This window comes from Aedes aegypti, chromosome 3 (assembly GCF_002204515.2).
Source record: "Aedes aegypti strain LVP_AGWG chromosome 3, AaegL5.0 Primary Assembly, whole genome shotgun sequence".
In the NCBI taxonomy this organism is placed as follows: Eukaryota; Metazoa; Arthropoda; class Insecta; order Diptera; family Culicidae; genus Aedes; species Aedes aegypti.
In genome coordinates this window covers 193,704,881-193,722,200 of record NC_035109.1, presented here as the reverse complement: position 1 = coordinate 193,722,200, position 17,320 = coordinate 193,704,881, and the positions used below count along the sequence as shown (strand labels likewise).

At 39.2% G+C, this 17,320-nt stretch overlaps 1 protein-coding gene across 1 annotated transcript in view; it reads left to right on the top strand.

Moving 5' to 3' along the window:
- LOC5574432 (GAS2-like protein pickled eggs) overlaps nt 1-17,320 on the top strand; it is a 244,148-nt gene that overhangs the window by 210,085 nt on the left and 16,743 nt on the right. The window contains exons 8-9 of the mRNA XM_021851764.1: nt 8,356-8,527; nt 8,600-9,014. Coding sequence (XP_021707456.1) covers nt 8,356-8,527; nt 8,600-9,014 — 587 coding nt within the window. The remainder of the gene's footprint in view (nt 1-8,355; nt 8,528-8,599; nt 9,015-17,320) is intronic.

Here is a 17,320-nt window from a genome sequence, read left to right as displayed (position 1 = left end):
CACAGCTCAGTTTAGACGCGAAATGGGATGTAGTACGAGAAGGAAGGATTTGTCGCAAATGCTTGCGTAAACACAACGGAATATGCAGGCAGCAAAAACCATGTGGTGTACGGGAGTACACATTGCTGCATCACCCATTGTTGCACAATGAAAAACCAGCAATTAAAAACACCAATTCCGAAGCTGACGGAGCCGGAAGCTGTAACATCCATCAAACGCAAACCAATGATGTTCTGTTTAGGATTGTGCCTATTATTCTATATGGACCACAGAAGTCAGTGCATACATATGCATTTATAGATGACGGTTCGGAGTTAACGCTCATGGAAGAGGATCTAGCCAAAGAGCTAGGTGTTGCTGTTATAAGATCGTCATTGTGTTTGAAGTGGACTGGTGGGACTAAAAGGGTGGAAGAAGAATCGCAGTTAGTCAACGTCAAAATTTCAGGCATTGGGATACAATCAAGACAGTACAAGATGGATAACGTACATACAATTACGAGCCTGCAACTTCGACCACAAATGCTGCTATTCTCGGAAATGCGACAGAAGTTCAGCCACCTACAAGGTTTGCCAGTCGCTTCTTATAACAATGTTAGTCCTCGAATACTAATTGGTCTCGACCACGCTGAGCTAGGGCACACCATGAAAAGTCGAGAAGGAAGACTAAATCAGCCAATTGCTGCCAAAACACGTTTAGGGTGGATACTCTATGGAAGTTGTTCACAAACAAACTCAAAGCTCAATCACGTTAACTTCCACAGCATCTCTCTGTGTGAATGTAACAACGAAATCGATAGTACTCTCCATAATGCCATGAAAAATTATTTTGCTCTCGACAGTCTTGGAATTTCCAAACCCGAAAAGACTTTACTGTCAACTGACGAGCAACGTGCTGTCGACCTCCTCGAGAAAGGAACCCTTCTAAAGAATGGACGCTACGAAACAGAACTCCTTTGGAAATATGACAACGCTCGTTTCCCAGAGAGTAAAGGCATGGCGTATAGGAGATGGTTATGTCTCGAAAAGCGTATGAATCGAGACCCACAATTTGCAGAAACAGTGAGATCTAAGATAGCAGACTACCAGTCTAAGGGATATATTTGTAAGCTGACATACAAGGAGCTGCAGAATGAGAACCAACAAAGGGAATGGTATTTACCAATGTTTCCTGTTTTTAATCCCAACAAACCGGGCAAGGTAAGGCTTGTATGGGACGCTGCGGCAAAAACACACGGTGTAGCACTCAACTCGTTATTGTTGAAAGGGCCCGACCTGTTGACATCCCTCCTGACTGTCCTTGTTCAATTCAGAGAGTTTCGGATCGGGCTTTGTGGAGATATCAGGGAAATGTACCTGCAGATACTGTTGAAAGGAGATACCCGACTGTGCTTCTTCTGGAAGGAAAATGAACAGGACATCGATTCCAGCGTCTATGCGATGCGGGTGTTGCCGTTTGGAGTATCATGTGCGCCTAGTATCGCGCAATACGTGAAAAACGTCAATGCACAGAGATACGAAGAACAGCATCCCACAGCCGTTAATTCTATTGTCAAGCAACACTACGTGGATAACATGCTTTCAAGCGTTGAAACGGAAGAAGAGGCTACGGATTTAGCACGCACCGTGAAAAAAATCCACGCTGAAGCCGGTTTCGAAATGCGAAATTGGATTTCAAATTGCCCGGAAGTATTATCAGCTCTGAATGAGCAGGGAACTGAGGAGAAAGAATTAACCTTGGCAGAAGGAGTTAGCACCGAAAAAGTCCTTGGAATGTGGTGGAATACGGCTACCGACTGCTTTACGTTTAAAATATCGCCAAGATATGATCCTGTTCTCATATCGGGTATTCGTCGACCAACGATACGTGAGGTGCTAAGGACTTTGATGATGATATTTGATCCCTTAGGACTGATCGGGCACTTTTTAATGTTTCTGAAAAGGATATTACAAGAAATTTGGAGAACGTCCATCGGATGGGACGATCCCATTGAAGAAAATCAATTTGAATTATGGTTGCAGTGGTTGAAGGTACTTCCAGAAGTCACGAAGGTAGAGATTGCTCGATGTTACAGAACGACTACCTCAGTCAGAAGCTCTAACGATGTCCAAATGCATATATTTGTCGACGCAAGTGAACAAGGTTTTGCAGCGGTTGTATACCTGAGATTTCACGAAGATGACAACATTGAAGTTGCCTTAGTAGCCTCAAAAACCCGCGTGGCGCCGTTGAAATTTCTGTCAATCCCTCGATCCGAACTTCAAGCTAGTGTTATAGGAGTTCGATTAGCGACCAGTATAGGACAGTCTCTCTCAATTAGAGTGAATCGAAGATATTTTTGGACCGACTCAAGCGACGTAATTAGTTGGCTGAACTCAGATCACCGAAGATATAGCCAGTTTGTCGCTTTCCGTATCAGCGAGATACTCGAGTCCTCGGATGTAAGTGAATGGCAGTGGCTACAGACCAAAGAGAATGTCGCAGACGAAGGAACAAAATGGAAACGGCTACCAGACATGTCTAAAAATAGTCGCTGGTTCAATGGACCACAGTTTTTGAAAAAAAAAACTGAAAGCGAATGGCCTTCAAAGAAGCACATCTCAGAAGCAACTAAGGTAGAGCTGCGACCACATCTACTGGTACACATGCTGTTACCGGAACCGATTATAGATCCGAATAAATTTTCAAAGTGGACATCACTACTACGTAGCACAGCTTTCGTGTTTCGTTTCATCAAAAACGTGAGAGCAGCAAGCCAAGAACATAAAACCTCTGGAGCCCTGACACAACCGGAGTTGGCAGAAGTTGAAAATTATCTATATCGATTAAGCCAGTGCAGTGCCTACGCAGATGAGATAGCAGCATTATCTAACTCAAAAGTATCCGGTAGTTGGAAGTTGACAGTTCTAAAGACCAGCCCAATATACCGACTCTGTCCGTTCTTAGATGAACACAAGGTGCTACGCGTACACGGTCGAACCGCCGCGTGTAAATATATAGACACAAATACAGCTAATCCAGTAATCCTCCCAAGGCACCATCAAATTACGAAGCTTATCGTGGCCCATTACCATCGTAACTACCAACACCAGAATCATACTACAATTATCAACGAGTTGCGCCAACGCTACAGCATTTCACGGTTGAAAGCTACGTACAATCGGGTTCGAAAGGAATGTCAACAGTGCTAAAACTATCGTGCTCAACCGCAGCCACCGCTGATGAGTGATTTGCCCCTGTCTCGCCTAGACGCCTACGCTCGTCCCTTCACTCATATGGGTGTTGACTATTTCGGACCGCTATTGGTCAGCATCGGACGACGACAAGAAAAACGATGGATTCTGCTTGCTACTTGTCTTACCGTCCGCGCTATTCATCTTCAGGTGGTTTATTCCTTAACTACCAACTCCTGTATAATGGCATTAAGGAATGTGATGGCAAGGAGAGGAATACCAGCAGTCATCTATAGCGACAGAGGCACAAATTTTCAAGGTGCGAGTAAAGAGCTTATGGTAGCTATGGAAAACATCGACCACGAAAGAGTTGCGACAGAATTTACTACACCGTACACAACATGGACTTTCATCCCTCCTGCGTCGCCACATATGGGTGGTGCGTGGGAGCGCCTTGTGCGTACGGTAAAACAAAACCTTTACAAATTCCAGTCTAATCGCAGTGTATCTATGGAAGTTCTTGAAAATATGTTGGCAGAGGTAGAGAATGTTGTTAACTCTCGCCCACTGACTAACATTCCTATCGATAACGATCAGTCACCAGTGTTGACGCCCAACCATTTTCTTTTGGGGTCCAGTAACGGAATGAGGGCTTGGGTTCAGTTCGACGACAGTTCCACAGTGCTGAAGAATTGCTGGCAACTATCCCAAGCCATGGCGAATCAATTTTGGAAACAGTGGATTCGAGACTATTTGCCATCATCACGAAGGACAAAATGGTTTGAGAAGGTGAAACCCGTTGAAGTTGGCGACGTTGTCATTCTAGTGGACCCTAAATTACCTCGGAATACTTGGCCCAAAGGCAGAATCATCGGCATCAAGCGTGGGAAAGACGGGCAAGTACGGAGTGCTACGATACATACTTGCAGCGGGATATACGAGCGACCAGTCGTGAAAATAGCCGTTCTTGACGTAGGCGTTAAACATCATACGCGTCAGGATGTCCAGAAGCGTATTCCGGGGGAGAGTGTTGATTGCGCCACGTCAAATAACCCATCTAACTCTTCATGCCCCATGGCGACTGACGTTGAACATCAAACACGGCGTTGTCATTTATCTACCAAACACAACATTCAGCAGAATGACACAATGAAGGAGAGACAATAGCCATACAGCCACGTGACGACTTCTAATCTAAAGCGTTGTGAAATTACCTCTTAAGTGCACCTTTAATTTGCTTTATCTAAAGTTAGTATTCCGTTCACTTAGGGAATTTTATAATATAGTATACAGATAATCTTGAATTTATGATTAAATGTGAGATATAATGGATTATGAAATGAACTAAATGCTCACCTAACTATGTTTGCTATTACAGAGTAAGACAAACATGCGCCATTGAACTAATATTGATAGATTTAATCGCTCTTAGCTTGCGGGCATGAGCCTTAGCGACTGAAATTATCGATGTATTACGATTGACAAGTCTAGGGTCCAATCATACATTTAGTATAGACCAGACAAGACAGTGACCATAAAGTTGGATTCGACGAACCGTATTGTATAGTTGAGGGGTAGCAAACACCATAGAATTTTGTAATTATATCTGAGTCGAACAATAAATTGACAAAATCTACTACCCGCTACCGTCCAACAGGATTATAAGAAAGGCAGGCTTTTGACAAAATTTGAACAAGATTTTTAAAGAATTCTGGACACGACTTTCAGAACAGAATTCTGGACACGAATTTCCTTGACTGAATGGGGAAGAGCCCCATTTGAAATAACATTTCTTCTCAACTGCGTACTGCGATCAAAAAAATGGGATTTTATTGACCATTGCATGCAAGTACCGTTTTGATTCATATTACGGACACTTAAGGCCTTAGTGAAGTATAACCCAGCTTGGACCATACAAAATAAATCATTCTGTATGATTTTTTAGTGTTATCGAGCGTCGGAAGCCCTTAACTTTCGGATGGTGGGTAAAGAATACGCGTCCGCAACTTGAATAATTTTTAATAATTCAAAACGTGTGACCTTTTCATGATTCTTATTCCGGACGCTCCCTCACTTTTGCCTCATATTCCGGACGCTTTGATTCGAATTACGGACAGCTCATGATAATCATTAATGGAACAGTCTAATCATCAATTGAAATCGTTCAACCACTTAAGAGACGTCTAAGGTAGTTGGGCATTATAAATTTGCAATGATATTTATGGAAAAAACCTAATAAAACGAGCCTCAAAAATGAGAACTTTTGGACGGCGAAAATTGAAACATTTCGTGTGAAATGTTTCCCATACAAACGAGAGTGTCCGGAATTTGAAGCTGTCCGTAATATGAATCAAAACGGTAAGTTCCCACGTATTTTGATTGGCGATTACTTTTCTTGTCAGCAGCCAGAGATGCATTTTGAACGCTCATGTTCTATGAGCGTTCATAAATGTTCCTTTGATTGCTCTCGTGTTCATGTTCAGTTTTTGAACAAACACATGGATCACTAGACTGATCGCGGAAACGTGTTCTCCACAATGTTTGACAAACTCGTGTAAACACTTTGATTTTTCAATCCCACGATTCCACCACACAATCTACCTTTTCTACACTGATTTTGGTGCAGCGTGGATCCGATTAGGCCATAGTTGCGTTCCAACAAGGGAATTGTATTCGCTAATTGAGCCAACTGAAATCTAGAATGAATGATCAAGAATCACGCATATAGATATAAAACCCCCTCGGAACTGTGTATTCGTTCTTTGGTTGAACGCTGCGAGAAACCGGAAGACAGTCATACGATCAGATCCGACGTGGCGTAGTAGCAATGCTTGTTATCCGAAGATCCGTGTTATATTTATTGTACGCAATCGGATATTTGTGCCAATGAAAACTCTAGAATATTGGTCAAGGATTGACCATATAAGAGATGTTTGGAGAACCGCCATTGTTCGGACAGTATTACATCATTGATTTTCGAGAATTATTTTCTCATTAGAACGACCCTGGAAAAGAAATGAAATTAATAAATAACTATTCACTTATTCTATACAGAAACGAATAAAACTACGATGAATTGAATCTGCATTTGCATCCTACTTGTATCTGCCAGGAAGAGGAAAACGAATGACGGTCACGGTTGCCACCAGTCTTCAAAGATCATCATTGTTGCACAGATACTTTGAAAAGCATGTTTTGAAAAAATCAATGCTTTGCATTGGATTCACGCTTTTTGCATTTAATTGCTCCTTTGCTCACTTGATCAAAAATAATGCATCATTGATTCAAATCATTTCAAAGCAAATTGCATACTCTAGACATAGACCTCGGTAAGCATACATACAGTGTACAATAATGGTTTTCAATTGAAGGTGTCTGCGATCGAGCCTCCTGGTGATTTCATTGATGTTCCTGGGCGTAGAATCTCCCACAGGTTATCACCCTTATTCTTGTTTACGGCGTATCCAAATTTCAATAGAATCTTATTCATTCGAATCCGTGTCCCATAATATTTTGCTGACGTAAACGGGACGGCGAAACGATTTTCGATCGAAAGTGAATTCAAACATCAACAAGAATAGGGAAATATAATCGTGCCTGTAATATACAAAAGCTAAAAATGGTAACGTCGACAAAGAACGTTCTCAGTCAATAACTATAGAAGTGCATCATAAGCATAGTATCAATGAGGACGTAATACCAAGGAGAACAAAAGGAGAAAAATAAGTTGGTGTACCTATCATGAGTGAAAACTAATAATTTCTTTGAGTAACATAAATCGTTAAAAGATTACCTATATCTGTGAAAAAAAATAGTTTAGTTCAAAATGTATAATTTATATGTAACGTTACTGGTCGAACTTGACCATCCAGGCATAATAGAACTTGCTTATCGGGTGAAACGGAATTTGAAAGAGGAATTTTGATATGTTTGTTCAAATTGGGGTGCAAATAGAAGCGCGTGTAATATGTCAAAACTTTATTTTGACTCAAAAGAACTTTTTCCATGATAATGTGGTAGATCTTTTCCACACATTTCAAGAGATTTTTATTGCCATAAAACATAAGATAAAATTATTGAATAACAGTGTGTCGAAGATCAGGGTCCATTCCATAGAACCATGTTCTGAACGTGGCAAGAATATATGGGCTCCGTGAAATTATCCATGCCTCTACAAGCCCTATAGAGGTGGTGTTTCTGTTCGAGCATAAAGCCAATGTCATGAGCAGCATATTCAATAAAACATCATGCCATTTGTCTTGTGCCAACATGATTTCAGAAAAGACAACTGAAACTGTTTGTGGCTGTAATAAAAAGATTACATTAACGTCTATTTAACATGAGCGAATTCAGCTGGTACTCAACAACAGCGTAGATCAACAACCCTACATGAGTTGAATTCTGAATATTTAGATGTTTCGGAAGAATCACTCTGTTCACTCAAGATCGTTTACCATGTTGAGAAATATTTTCACTTGTTCATTGACGCGCACTTAGTGAAATCGCGATGAAAAGAAAACAGTATTGGTTGCTAGGCCTACCAACAATGTTCGTGACCCATCTACTGCATAGTCCACTTTGTTGAATGAGCCACAAATGATTCAAATAAATGATGCCGTATTTTCACCAAAATGAAAGGAACAAATCAGAGCCTTGTTGGATTGAAAAAATAGGATCGCGCATTCTCCTTTTCCTTGTTTTATAAATCAAAGCAACGCAAAGCAAAGGCAATTTTGAAGACTGGTTGCCACGCGATGAACAGAGTCGTAAAGTATACCGCTGTAAGTATTTCCATTTAAAAATTACTTCTAATTCAAAATTTTATGATTTCTGTCAAAACTTGAGACTTTTGATAACTCAAAAGTTTTTTTATGAAAAGCGCTGAAATTTTAGCTTAGCAAATTACTTTTAAGCTGCTGTGAAAATTTCAGGTCAGTCGAAGCACAAGAAGCCGAGATTCAAGCCTCTAAACATGACAATTTTGTATGAAAAACGACCAATGTGTACTTTATTCGGTCCAGTATTGTATGTATGTGATTATAAATATGTTGGGACGATAAATTTATCAGTAAAACGATTCCAAACTTAATGCCAGTGATGCCTTTCCAAGAGCTCTATTTTTTCTACTTTTAACTAAAACAAGCCTTAACAATTTCGTATCATATTTGTTTGCTCTGAATAGATCACCAACGCCGTCTTGGAAGTCAAACACTCATAGCGCACAGACTGGATCGCCCAATATGGATAGCCTAGGCAGCACGTTGTCGCCACCTTCCCGCGCACGCAGTCGCAGCCGCAGTCCAAGTGCTCAGCGTAAAATTAACCAGAACAATGAATCGACGGCGGCGGCAACCGTAAGTGACTCACTACCCGGTGGAGCAAACAATAATTGGAATTAAATGCCAAATTGTTCTCTTCTTTTACAGACACACGAGAAGGGCTACCTCGCTTCACCAAATTTGACTCGCCGTTCGATGTCGCCTAGTCCTCGTCGTTTAGATATGAAGAAAAAGCAAAACTCGCTGGATTCGAGTTCAACGGTAGCAGCACAGGCACAAGCAACTACTGTTAATAATAGCGGAAGCAATCAACTGCACCAGGCAACGGTCCACTTTGAGTGCGATCGTGATGGATCTATCATAACTGATAGCAGCAAGACTGAGTCCTCCGGGGAGGACAAAACCAGCAAATACGAAAACATCAGTGACAATGGGAGCGAAATCAGCGATGAAGGCTATCGCAGTTTGGGAATAATACAGGCCAACGGAACAGCGACAAATCAAGCACAGAAGCGAGCGTCCCTGTACAGTCAAGCCTCAAACGAAGATGCTGAAATTAGCGGTATGTAAAATAGTTTCCTTTACCTAACTGGGTAACTGTAAATTGAGCCATTATAAATGTATAACATACAAATCTGCACCAACACATAATCGCAATTATGACTACCATAAACTTTACGGGAAAATGGTTTATTCTAAAAAGCGCCTTTTATTTATTTATTTATTTATTTTTTCATTAAATGTTTTGGGCTGTCGCGCTGTTGTACTTTGTAGAACAGTTGTGATTTATATGCTATCATTTTCCAGGAGAGATATCGATCGAGAAATCAAAATGTATTCCTCAAGAATCTTCTTTAGACGAATTCCATTTCAAATTGGTCAATCCCTGAACTCGACCATCTTCGATTTGCAGTAAATTTTGCACATGTTTTTGGTATGGTACAATATGCTTTCCATAGAAAAAAACGATCATTTTGACTCTAGAATAACTTTTGAAAATGACCTATAAATTTTTGCATGCAACTTATTTTAAAAATTCTAACTCCAAAAGTGCTGATTTTTGGCAAAAATATTCTATACAAAAGTTGTAGTGAACCGTTTGGACTACAAGTAAAAAATATTCCCTGAAAAAATACTTTACATTTTATCATGAAAAATTCAAAAATAAAACTTAAATGTACATAAAGTACATAAAAACCCCATTTTTAATATTTTTTAGATTTTCACCATAAAATATTGATAGTAAGCAGATGTTTGGGACAAAGTTTCATGGTAGAGAAATTTTTAATAAAAAAGTTTTTCTAGAAACAACTTTTGGTCGATTTTCGGATATTTTTTGTCAAGATAAATACGTTCTGATGATACAATAAGAATCTTGAAATTTTAAACCATAATGATTATCTAGATAACTTCTAGAAGTAGTCATTTTCGAATTATATCAAAATATTATATAAATATTAAAATAGGCCATTTTCATTAGTTATTCGCGATTCTCCATAAATTATATTAAGTTTTCGTGAGTAAAGACCATATTTCTTCCCACTTACTTATTTAACTTGGTAGAGAATCGCGAATAACAAATGAAAATGACCTATTTTATTATTTAATTTATATTTATGTATTAAACTTTAAATAATTTAGAAATGAGTCTAGAAAAGTGATCAGGATAATCATTATGGTTCAGAATAATTTCAAGATTCTCATTGTATCATCAGAACGTACATATTTATTTTGACAAAAAAATCAAAATTTTAAAAATTGGCCTAAAGTCGTTCTTAGAAAAAAAAAATATCAAACATCTGTCTATCAAGATTCTATGGTGAAAATTTAAAACAATATTCAAAATGGGGTTTTCGTGTAGTTTAAAATTTAGGTTTTATTTTGGATTTTTTTATGAAGAGATATAACATATTTTTTCAGTGAGTTTTTTTTCTTATAGTCCAAACGGTTCACTTCAACTTCTCCATAGAACATTTTCTCTAAAATCAACAGTTTCGGAGTTAGAACTTTTCAAATAAGTTGCATGCAAAAAATTATAGGCCATTTTCAAAAGTTATTCTTGAGTCAAACTGATCAATTTTTCTACGGAAAACACTTATATACCATACCAACATGTGCAAAATTTCATCCAAATTGAAAATTATCGATTTTTTTTTTCGACTAGTTCTGGGTAGAATTCGTCTTTAGGACAATACTCGACAATTTTATTTACAGTATGGCCCTGTTTAATGCGGTAAAATCAACAAATGCCGAATTCTTTTGATTTTTTTATAAGGTCGTATTTGCTTCTTAACGTTCTACGTTAGTTTTGGGGAATCGCAAAGCTCGCGTTTTGGTCGAGGTAAGGAAGTACAACAAGTTTCGGGGAAGGATAGGACTTAGGGGATGATCGTTGACGTTCAGCAGCGTAGTGTAGGGTTTCGCGTTATTGCTGCAGGTCACCCGTAGAGTGGACATGACAACCTGTAACGGTACAAACAGACGTATTTCGATTACCTTGATAAAATCTCGACTCATGTTCAACCCTTTATACCACGGCTTCTTGGACACCTGAGGGATAATGGAATGAAACCACCTACCCAAGTCACCATTGTCCCATTTTTGTTGCCAACTGGTTTGCTGACGAGCAATTGCGAAAAATCATTGAAGACGATTTTACATTCATAAATATCGCCTTCCATAGCGCCCACTTTGGCGAGCGAGTCTGCTTTCTCATTGCCCAGTACCGAGCAATGTGAAGGGATCCATACCAAGGTGATGGTGTGATTCGATAAAACACTCAATAGATCGTATCTCGCAGAGGAAATACGAGGAGTGCTTTACCGGCCTCATTGAACGTATAGCCTCAATGGAGCTGAGGCTATCCGTAGAAATGAAATATCGATCAGAGGGAAGAGAGGCAATTCGCTCTAATGCATAGTGTATAGTAAGGTAGTTCAAAAAATCGTTTTTGCTCCACACTGTTCATTCGATTCTAGATCGAATTCGGAGTGTGCTCCCAAAATTTGAGCTCATTTCGATGAAAACTGACACTGCACAAGCCCTTCAAAGTGTGTATGGAAATTATTATGGGAAAAGGAAGCAATTCATTAAATCGGTCATACACACTCAATCACGATTTGCTTGTTCGGTAATTTTTTATACTGGGTACGAATTGTAAATCATAAAAAATACCGAACTTTCAGCTTTTTAATTGAAAACTTCTGAGGTTCAGTAATAAATTTTACTTTTTACTGAACTACGGTAGCTGTCAGACCCAATTTTGCAACATTACCGAACAGGCCGAAAAGTCAGTAAAAACAATTACCGACTATTCAGTAGTTGATGTTTTTTACTGACTTGTCGTCAAAATCAAATCAAAACAAACTGATCCGCATGCGGGAAAGTGTCAAATGAGAATCTCCTGCTGTAAAATCGTCCGGCGCCGGGAGTCACGGCTTTGGCAACCATGCTTTTCCTGCACCTATTTTGCGCTTTCTCGTGGTAAGTAATCGAAATTTAGTGAGAAACTCAACCATTTTAAGCAACCAAAAAGGCTCAGGACTGCTTACGTTGGTAAATTCGGATGGTTTCCATACAAGAGGTGAAGTCATCTGCATCATTGAGTTTGCCTCTTGTATGCAAACCATCCAAATAATGATTTTGTCACACATTTTTCGATTACTTCCACTGAGATATGAGCATACCGTAGATGTTTATTCGTACGAAAAATGCATGTCGATGTCCATGTTCATGTCGATTGGGTGTTAATTTGTATTGATTTCTGAAAAAAACAGTATCCGGAAAAGCAAATCGGAGCATGGGAAACTGGAAAGCCAGTAAAAACGCTTTACAATTTTACTGACTAAGTCAGTAATTTCCATCAATCAAAACATATTTTGATTTACTGGGTTTTTTCGGTAATCGTAAAAATTACCGAAAAAACCGTAGTTCCAAAACCCAGTAAAATTTTACTGGGGTCGGTAATCTGAATTGGCTGTGTAGTGTTTGCCCATGTGCTCTTGATGGTTAGAGCTACGCTGATACAATTACATATATAGTATACTGAACCTCAGAAGTTTTCAATTAAAAAGCTGAAAGTTCGGTATTTTTTATGATTTACAATTCGTACCCAGTATAAAAAATTACCGAACAAGCAAATCGTGATTGAGTGTGTACTGAACCTCAGAAGTTTTCAATTAAAAAGCTGAAAGTTCGGTATTTTTTATGATTTACAATTCGTACCCAGTATAAAAAATTACCGAACAAGCAAATCGTGATTGAGTGTGTACATTCGTCAGCTACAACTTTGCCAATTTTGTAACACACGTAACAAAATATACGAACGGAACCGATCTGGAATTCCATGGATTTCTTGCTTCATGATCAGATCAAAACCTACAGTAGAGCTGGCGAAGTCTGGGAAACAAATACGATTTAGATCATTCAATGAAAGGTCAACCTCCAGACTCATGTACCAGTAGTACAGTGACATAAATTTTGTTTAAGAATTTCGTTCGATTAGTTTTGCAAAATTTTCAATCACCAATGGATTATCAAAGTGCAAACCTTTTTATTTATTTGGTACTGATCAACAGGCTGATTTAGCCCCAATGACCCTAGTAACTTATTACTATATAACAACATAATCGTGTAAACATCAAGCATAATCCTAAACATTTAAACAAGAGCTACACAACAAATGAACTTCAACATAGTGAAACAACACATTTCAATGCACAATTGCAAATAATTCACGGTTCCCAGCAAGATTCACGGTGTTCGAATTCCCTGAACAGCAATCCAGTCGGCCACGTCGATTCCATAATGGCTTTCCCTCTATGCTTCCAATCAATTCCAACTTTGAAAGAAACGTAACGTAGATTTTCGAGGTTGCTCCAACGTGGTACCAATCGCATTACTTCGGGTTTATCGTTAGTTTCTAATGAATGCTTTACCATTTCGCCTATGGCATCTGTAGAAACATGTTTCGCAACTTTCGTGAAGAATAGCCAAAATTTTCGGGACCCAGTTGAAATCTCGGCATTTGAACCCCTTTGCAAGTGAGCAGTATCGTTCGAATGCAGCGAAAAACTTCTTCCACGACACGAGTTTCCTTGCGGTGTAGATGTAGAAGGGACATCAACGGTGTTATCATTTGTATTCTGGCCACCGTTGAACGATTGCTTCAATTCGGCGAAGCACTGTTTCATTGTAGCAAATTCAGACTGTAGCTGGCTCACGGTGCGTTCAATATTGCTTGCGTTTTGATCATGATCTCGTACTGTTACATCGTTTTTCGACATTGAGCGCTGTTTACGAAAAGAAGCAAGACAATTGTCGCACAACCATAGTACATTGTTGAATTCGACGCATACTCGCAGCTGATATGGGTTCATGTTCATACAAATCAAATGGTATTGCTTGCTACATCCATCACACACGATGTGCTCATCCATTCCACTTACTGGTAAAGCGCATTTACCACAAGCTTGTCGGTATGCCATTGTACAGTAGGGCCGATGGAGTGATGAACGCAGATCGGCGAAGAACACGACAATGGTCGATCAGTAAGTTTTAGGATTTAACACCTAACAATCGATGAGGAACCCGAGCAAAGTCTAATAACAACCGCATAATATAGTGATAACAAGATAAACATCATGAATTCATTTTGTTATATTTTGTTACCAATAGGAAGACTCTTGTTATCAACGAATTTCGAGCTGTCAGATCAAGATTGCCACCGACGGTTGAATGACGTCAAATGCTTGTTATCATAATTCGATCTTTATAACTAATTGATAACAAAATGAGGTATCAATGAGGGAAATTGGCCGTATAACAAAACTTGTTAACACGCTACTTAGAAGAGGCAACCAACTCAGTTTTCTACGGAGAGAATTCGATACACAGCTTCAAAGCCCAAGTAGACAAATTATCTAGAGTATCTTGCAGTAGTCTTTGCAAATCATCCGCCCCTGGACATGGCGAAAAATTGTCTACGAGACAATCATCAATGTCTCTGACATATAAATTGTAAAGTGCCACTAACTTTACACCCGCTGTAATTCCTTAGCTGTCGTTAAATTTATTCTAGTGAAATTTGATAGGTGATAAGCTCATGCCATGCCTCAGTTACAAAAGCAATATCAGCTTCATCCGACTGAAAACAGTTGAGAAATTGCAGAGGGAGCAAAGTGGATGGCAGCGCCTTATAGGAGACCTGTCTGTATATCGTACCATCATGACATAGCCGGGCGTATTGTGGACCTCCATCTTTGTCGGTCTTGGGCGATACGTCTCCAGTTTACCCAAACGTTTAAGGTTCCCAGGTCCTCTTCCACTGCATACAGCCAACGTATGCATGGTGTTTCACGAAGTCTCCGACCTCTTATTGATTCCTTGCTGCATATTATATCCTCAATTCTTTCTTCCGACATTATTCGCACTAAGCAGTGTTGCATTTGAACGCGTTCAGTTTGCGTTCCAGTTCAAATTTTTGAACGAGGGATCAAGTAGGCTTGAACATTGATCAGTTCAAAAATTTGAACCCAAAGGAGCTGAAAAATGAACGCTGAAGGAAAATTGTCTTCATGGCTAATTTAAAACATATTTAAAAGCAGAATGATTTACAAAGGATGTCAAGGAACATTTAATGTTCCATACATTGTGCGTGATATGAATTCCATGTAATTAAAAGTAGTGTTTTTAGGTTTTGTGCTTCACTTTGCATTTTAAAGTGAACGGGCCGTTCGTGAGCAGCGTCAGAAACTAGCACGAGAGTTCAGTGTTTACTGCGTTCACGTGCAAAATTTGAACGCGTTCAGTTCAGTTTTGGCTCGCGTTCAGTTTAAAATGCATCACTGGCACTAAGTAACCCGCCCATTGAATTCTGCCGTATTCCATACACTTAATAATATTATGCACCACACATCATTTTCTAGTTTCTTACTGAGTGTTGTTCGCACTAGACGCTAGAAGCTCCTGAAGGCTTACAATTTGCTTTCGAAAGTTTCATTGTTTTATATACAGCGAATTTTGCAAGTTGCAAGTTGCGGGACCTAAGTTGAATTCGTAATTCGCAAAAGGCTTTATTTGCAGGCCGTGTTTCAGCTTCCATTTAACAGCACGAATATTTATTACAATGGAGCATTTTAGTGAAAATTCAACGAATTCCTTGTGTGCATTGAAGTTTGTTTCGATAACGATAAAAAGCGCATTTCTAGTATTTTTTTTATATTGGGAATCCTCTAAAGATTCATGCGCTCGCTTAAACAGAATTGGGGAATTTCCAGCGTTTTTAGCTTTTTTTGACAATTGATCAAATTTGCTGGGTATTCAAATTAATAAGTTCACGTGAGCATTTATGAGGGTGGGGGTAGAGATTTACGAAATGTCCACGGGGAGGGTGTCCAATCGTTGTTTTTGTTTTCACATTGTATATGGACGACCCTTTCGATATTGGCAGCATTCAGAACAACAGAGGTTTTTTTTATAGTTCCCACATTCCAGATGATAGTTTTTTTTTTAACCATTTCTCGCGTAACTTTTCAAAACGGCCTATCTAACAATTCACACATTTCGAGTAAATCGAGCTTGAAGGTTGTGAAAATATATTTTGAAACTGTATCAAAATGAAACAATTTTTCCCCACTGTGTTGCTTGTAGAGGGAAGCAGTTCAACGATGAAATGAAATTTTGTCAATTTATTTGGAAATTACACTGAAATCTATAAAAACATCAGATAGGACGTTTTGACCAAAAATTATGTACATAGGATAAATCACATAGGTCGTTCTGTTTCAACAATTGTTACATTGGACATTCATTTATGTCATTTTGTTTCAGTTATAGTAACATCGGATATTTTGATTTGAGCACACAACAATCATGTTTTATTTCATTTTGTATCCACGAGCGTTGAACTGCTTCAACATTCAAGTTGAACTGCTCATTTTGTTGCGGTGTGATAATCGCAGGCACCAGCTGTGCTTTGTTTTTATTCATTTGAAGAAGAGACGAATGACCTTCGGGTTAAAGTCTCTCACGAACAACAACAATTTGATTCATTCAATGCCACGCCGTCACTTTTTCCCCCCCGTCTATGTGTCCTATGTAACAACAGAAGGAGGGGAAACGTTGAGCTGTATTTGGGACTTTTTGCTTTCTCACTGTTTCTCTCTCAATATTCCCCCCGTTTCAATGCTGGTTTCGCCCACACTTGTTCGTGTGTGAGTTACCCACTGCACGACGGGTGGTGACGACTGTGTTGCATTCGGCACCAGCCGTCGGCGCAAACAAGAAATAGCGGTGGGAAATGATGACGATGACGACGCCGTCCATCTTGTTGTAGGAACTCGAAAAAGGAGTCCACGTCTAACAAATACATACAGCTTCTCCTCTCTTCGGTGATTGATCGCTCTGCAAATATGTGTGAGCAAGTCGCGCATGTTCGTTGCTCGTGTTGCTGCCGGGAAGCATATTTATATGCTTGATCGACCATGCATCTGAATCAGATTGATACAATGACATCATGATGCTCAATCTTGTGCTCAATATCATTCCCCTATATGCACGCAATGCACTAATAATATGAAAAGAGATGTTGCAGCTGATCCAATCCAGCGAAACGGTAAAACATGGTTTGGCAAAAAGACCAAAATACAGTTTTGTGTAACTCATTCTCTTTTTGTCACTTGAGCGTTTTCAATTTTGCGAGGCAGTGCGACTCTGAAAATATCGACTGAAATGATTGAGAAGCAGTTATTATGGCATTCTATGCATCTAAGTAGTGTCTCAGACACGCTTCTACAAATCATTCTACCTTTTAAACTCCATTCTAAAGAATGTCCAATGTAACATTAGAATCGTGTTTATTCATAAATG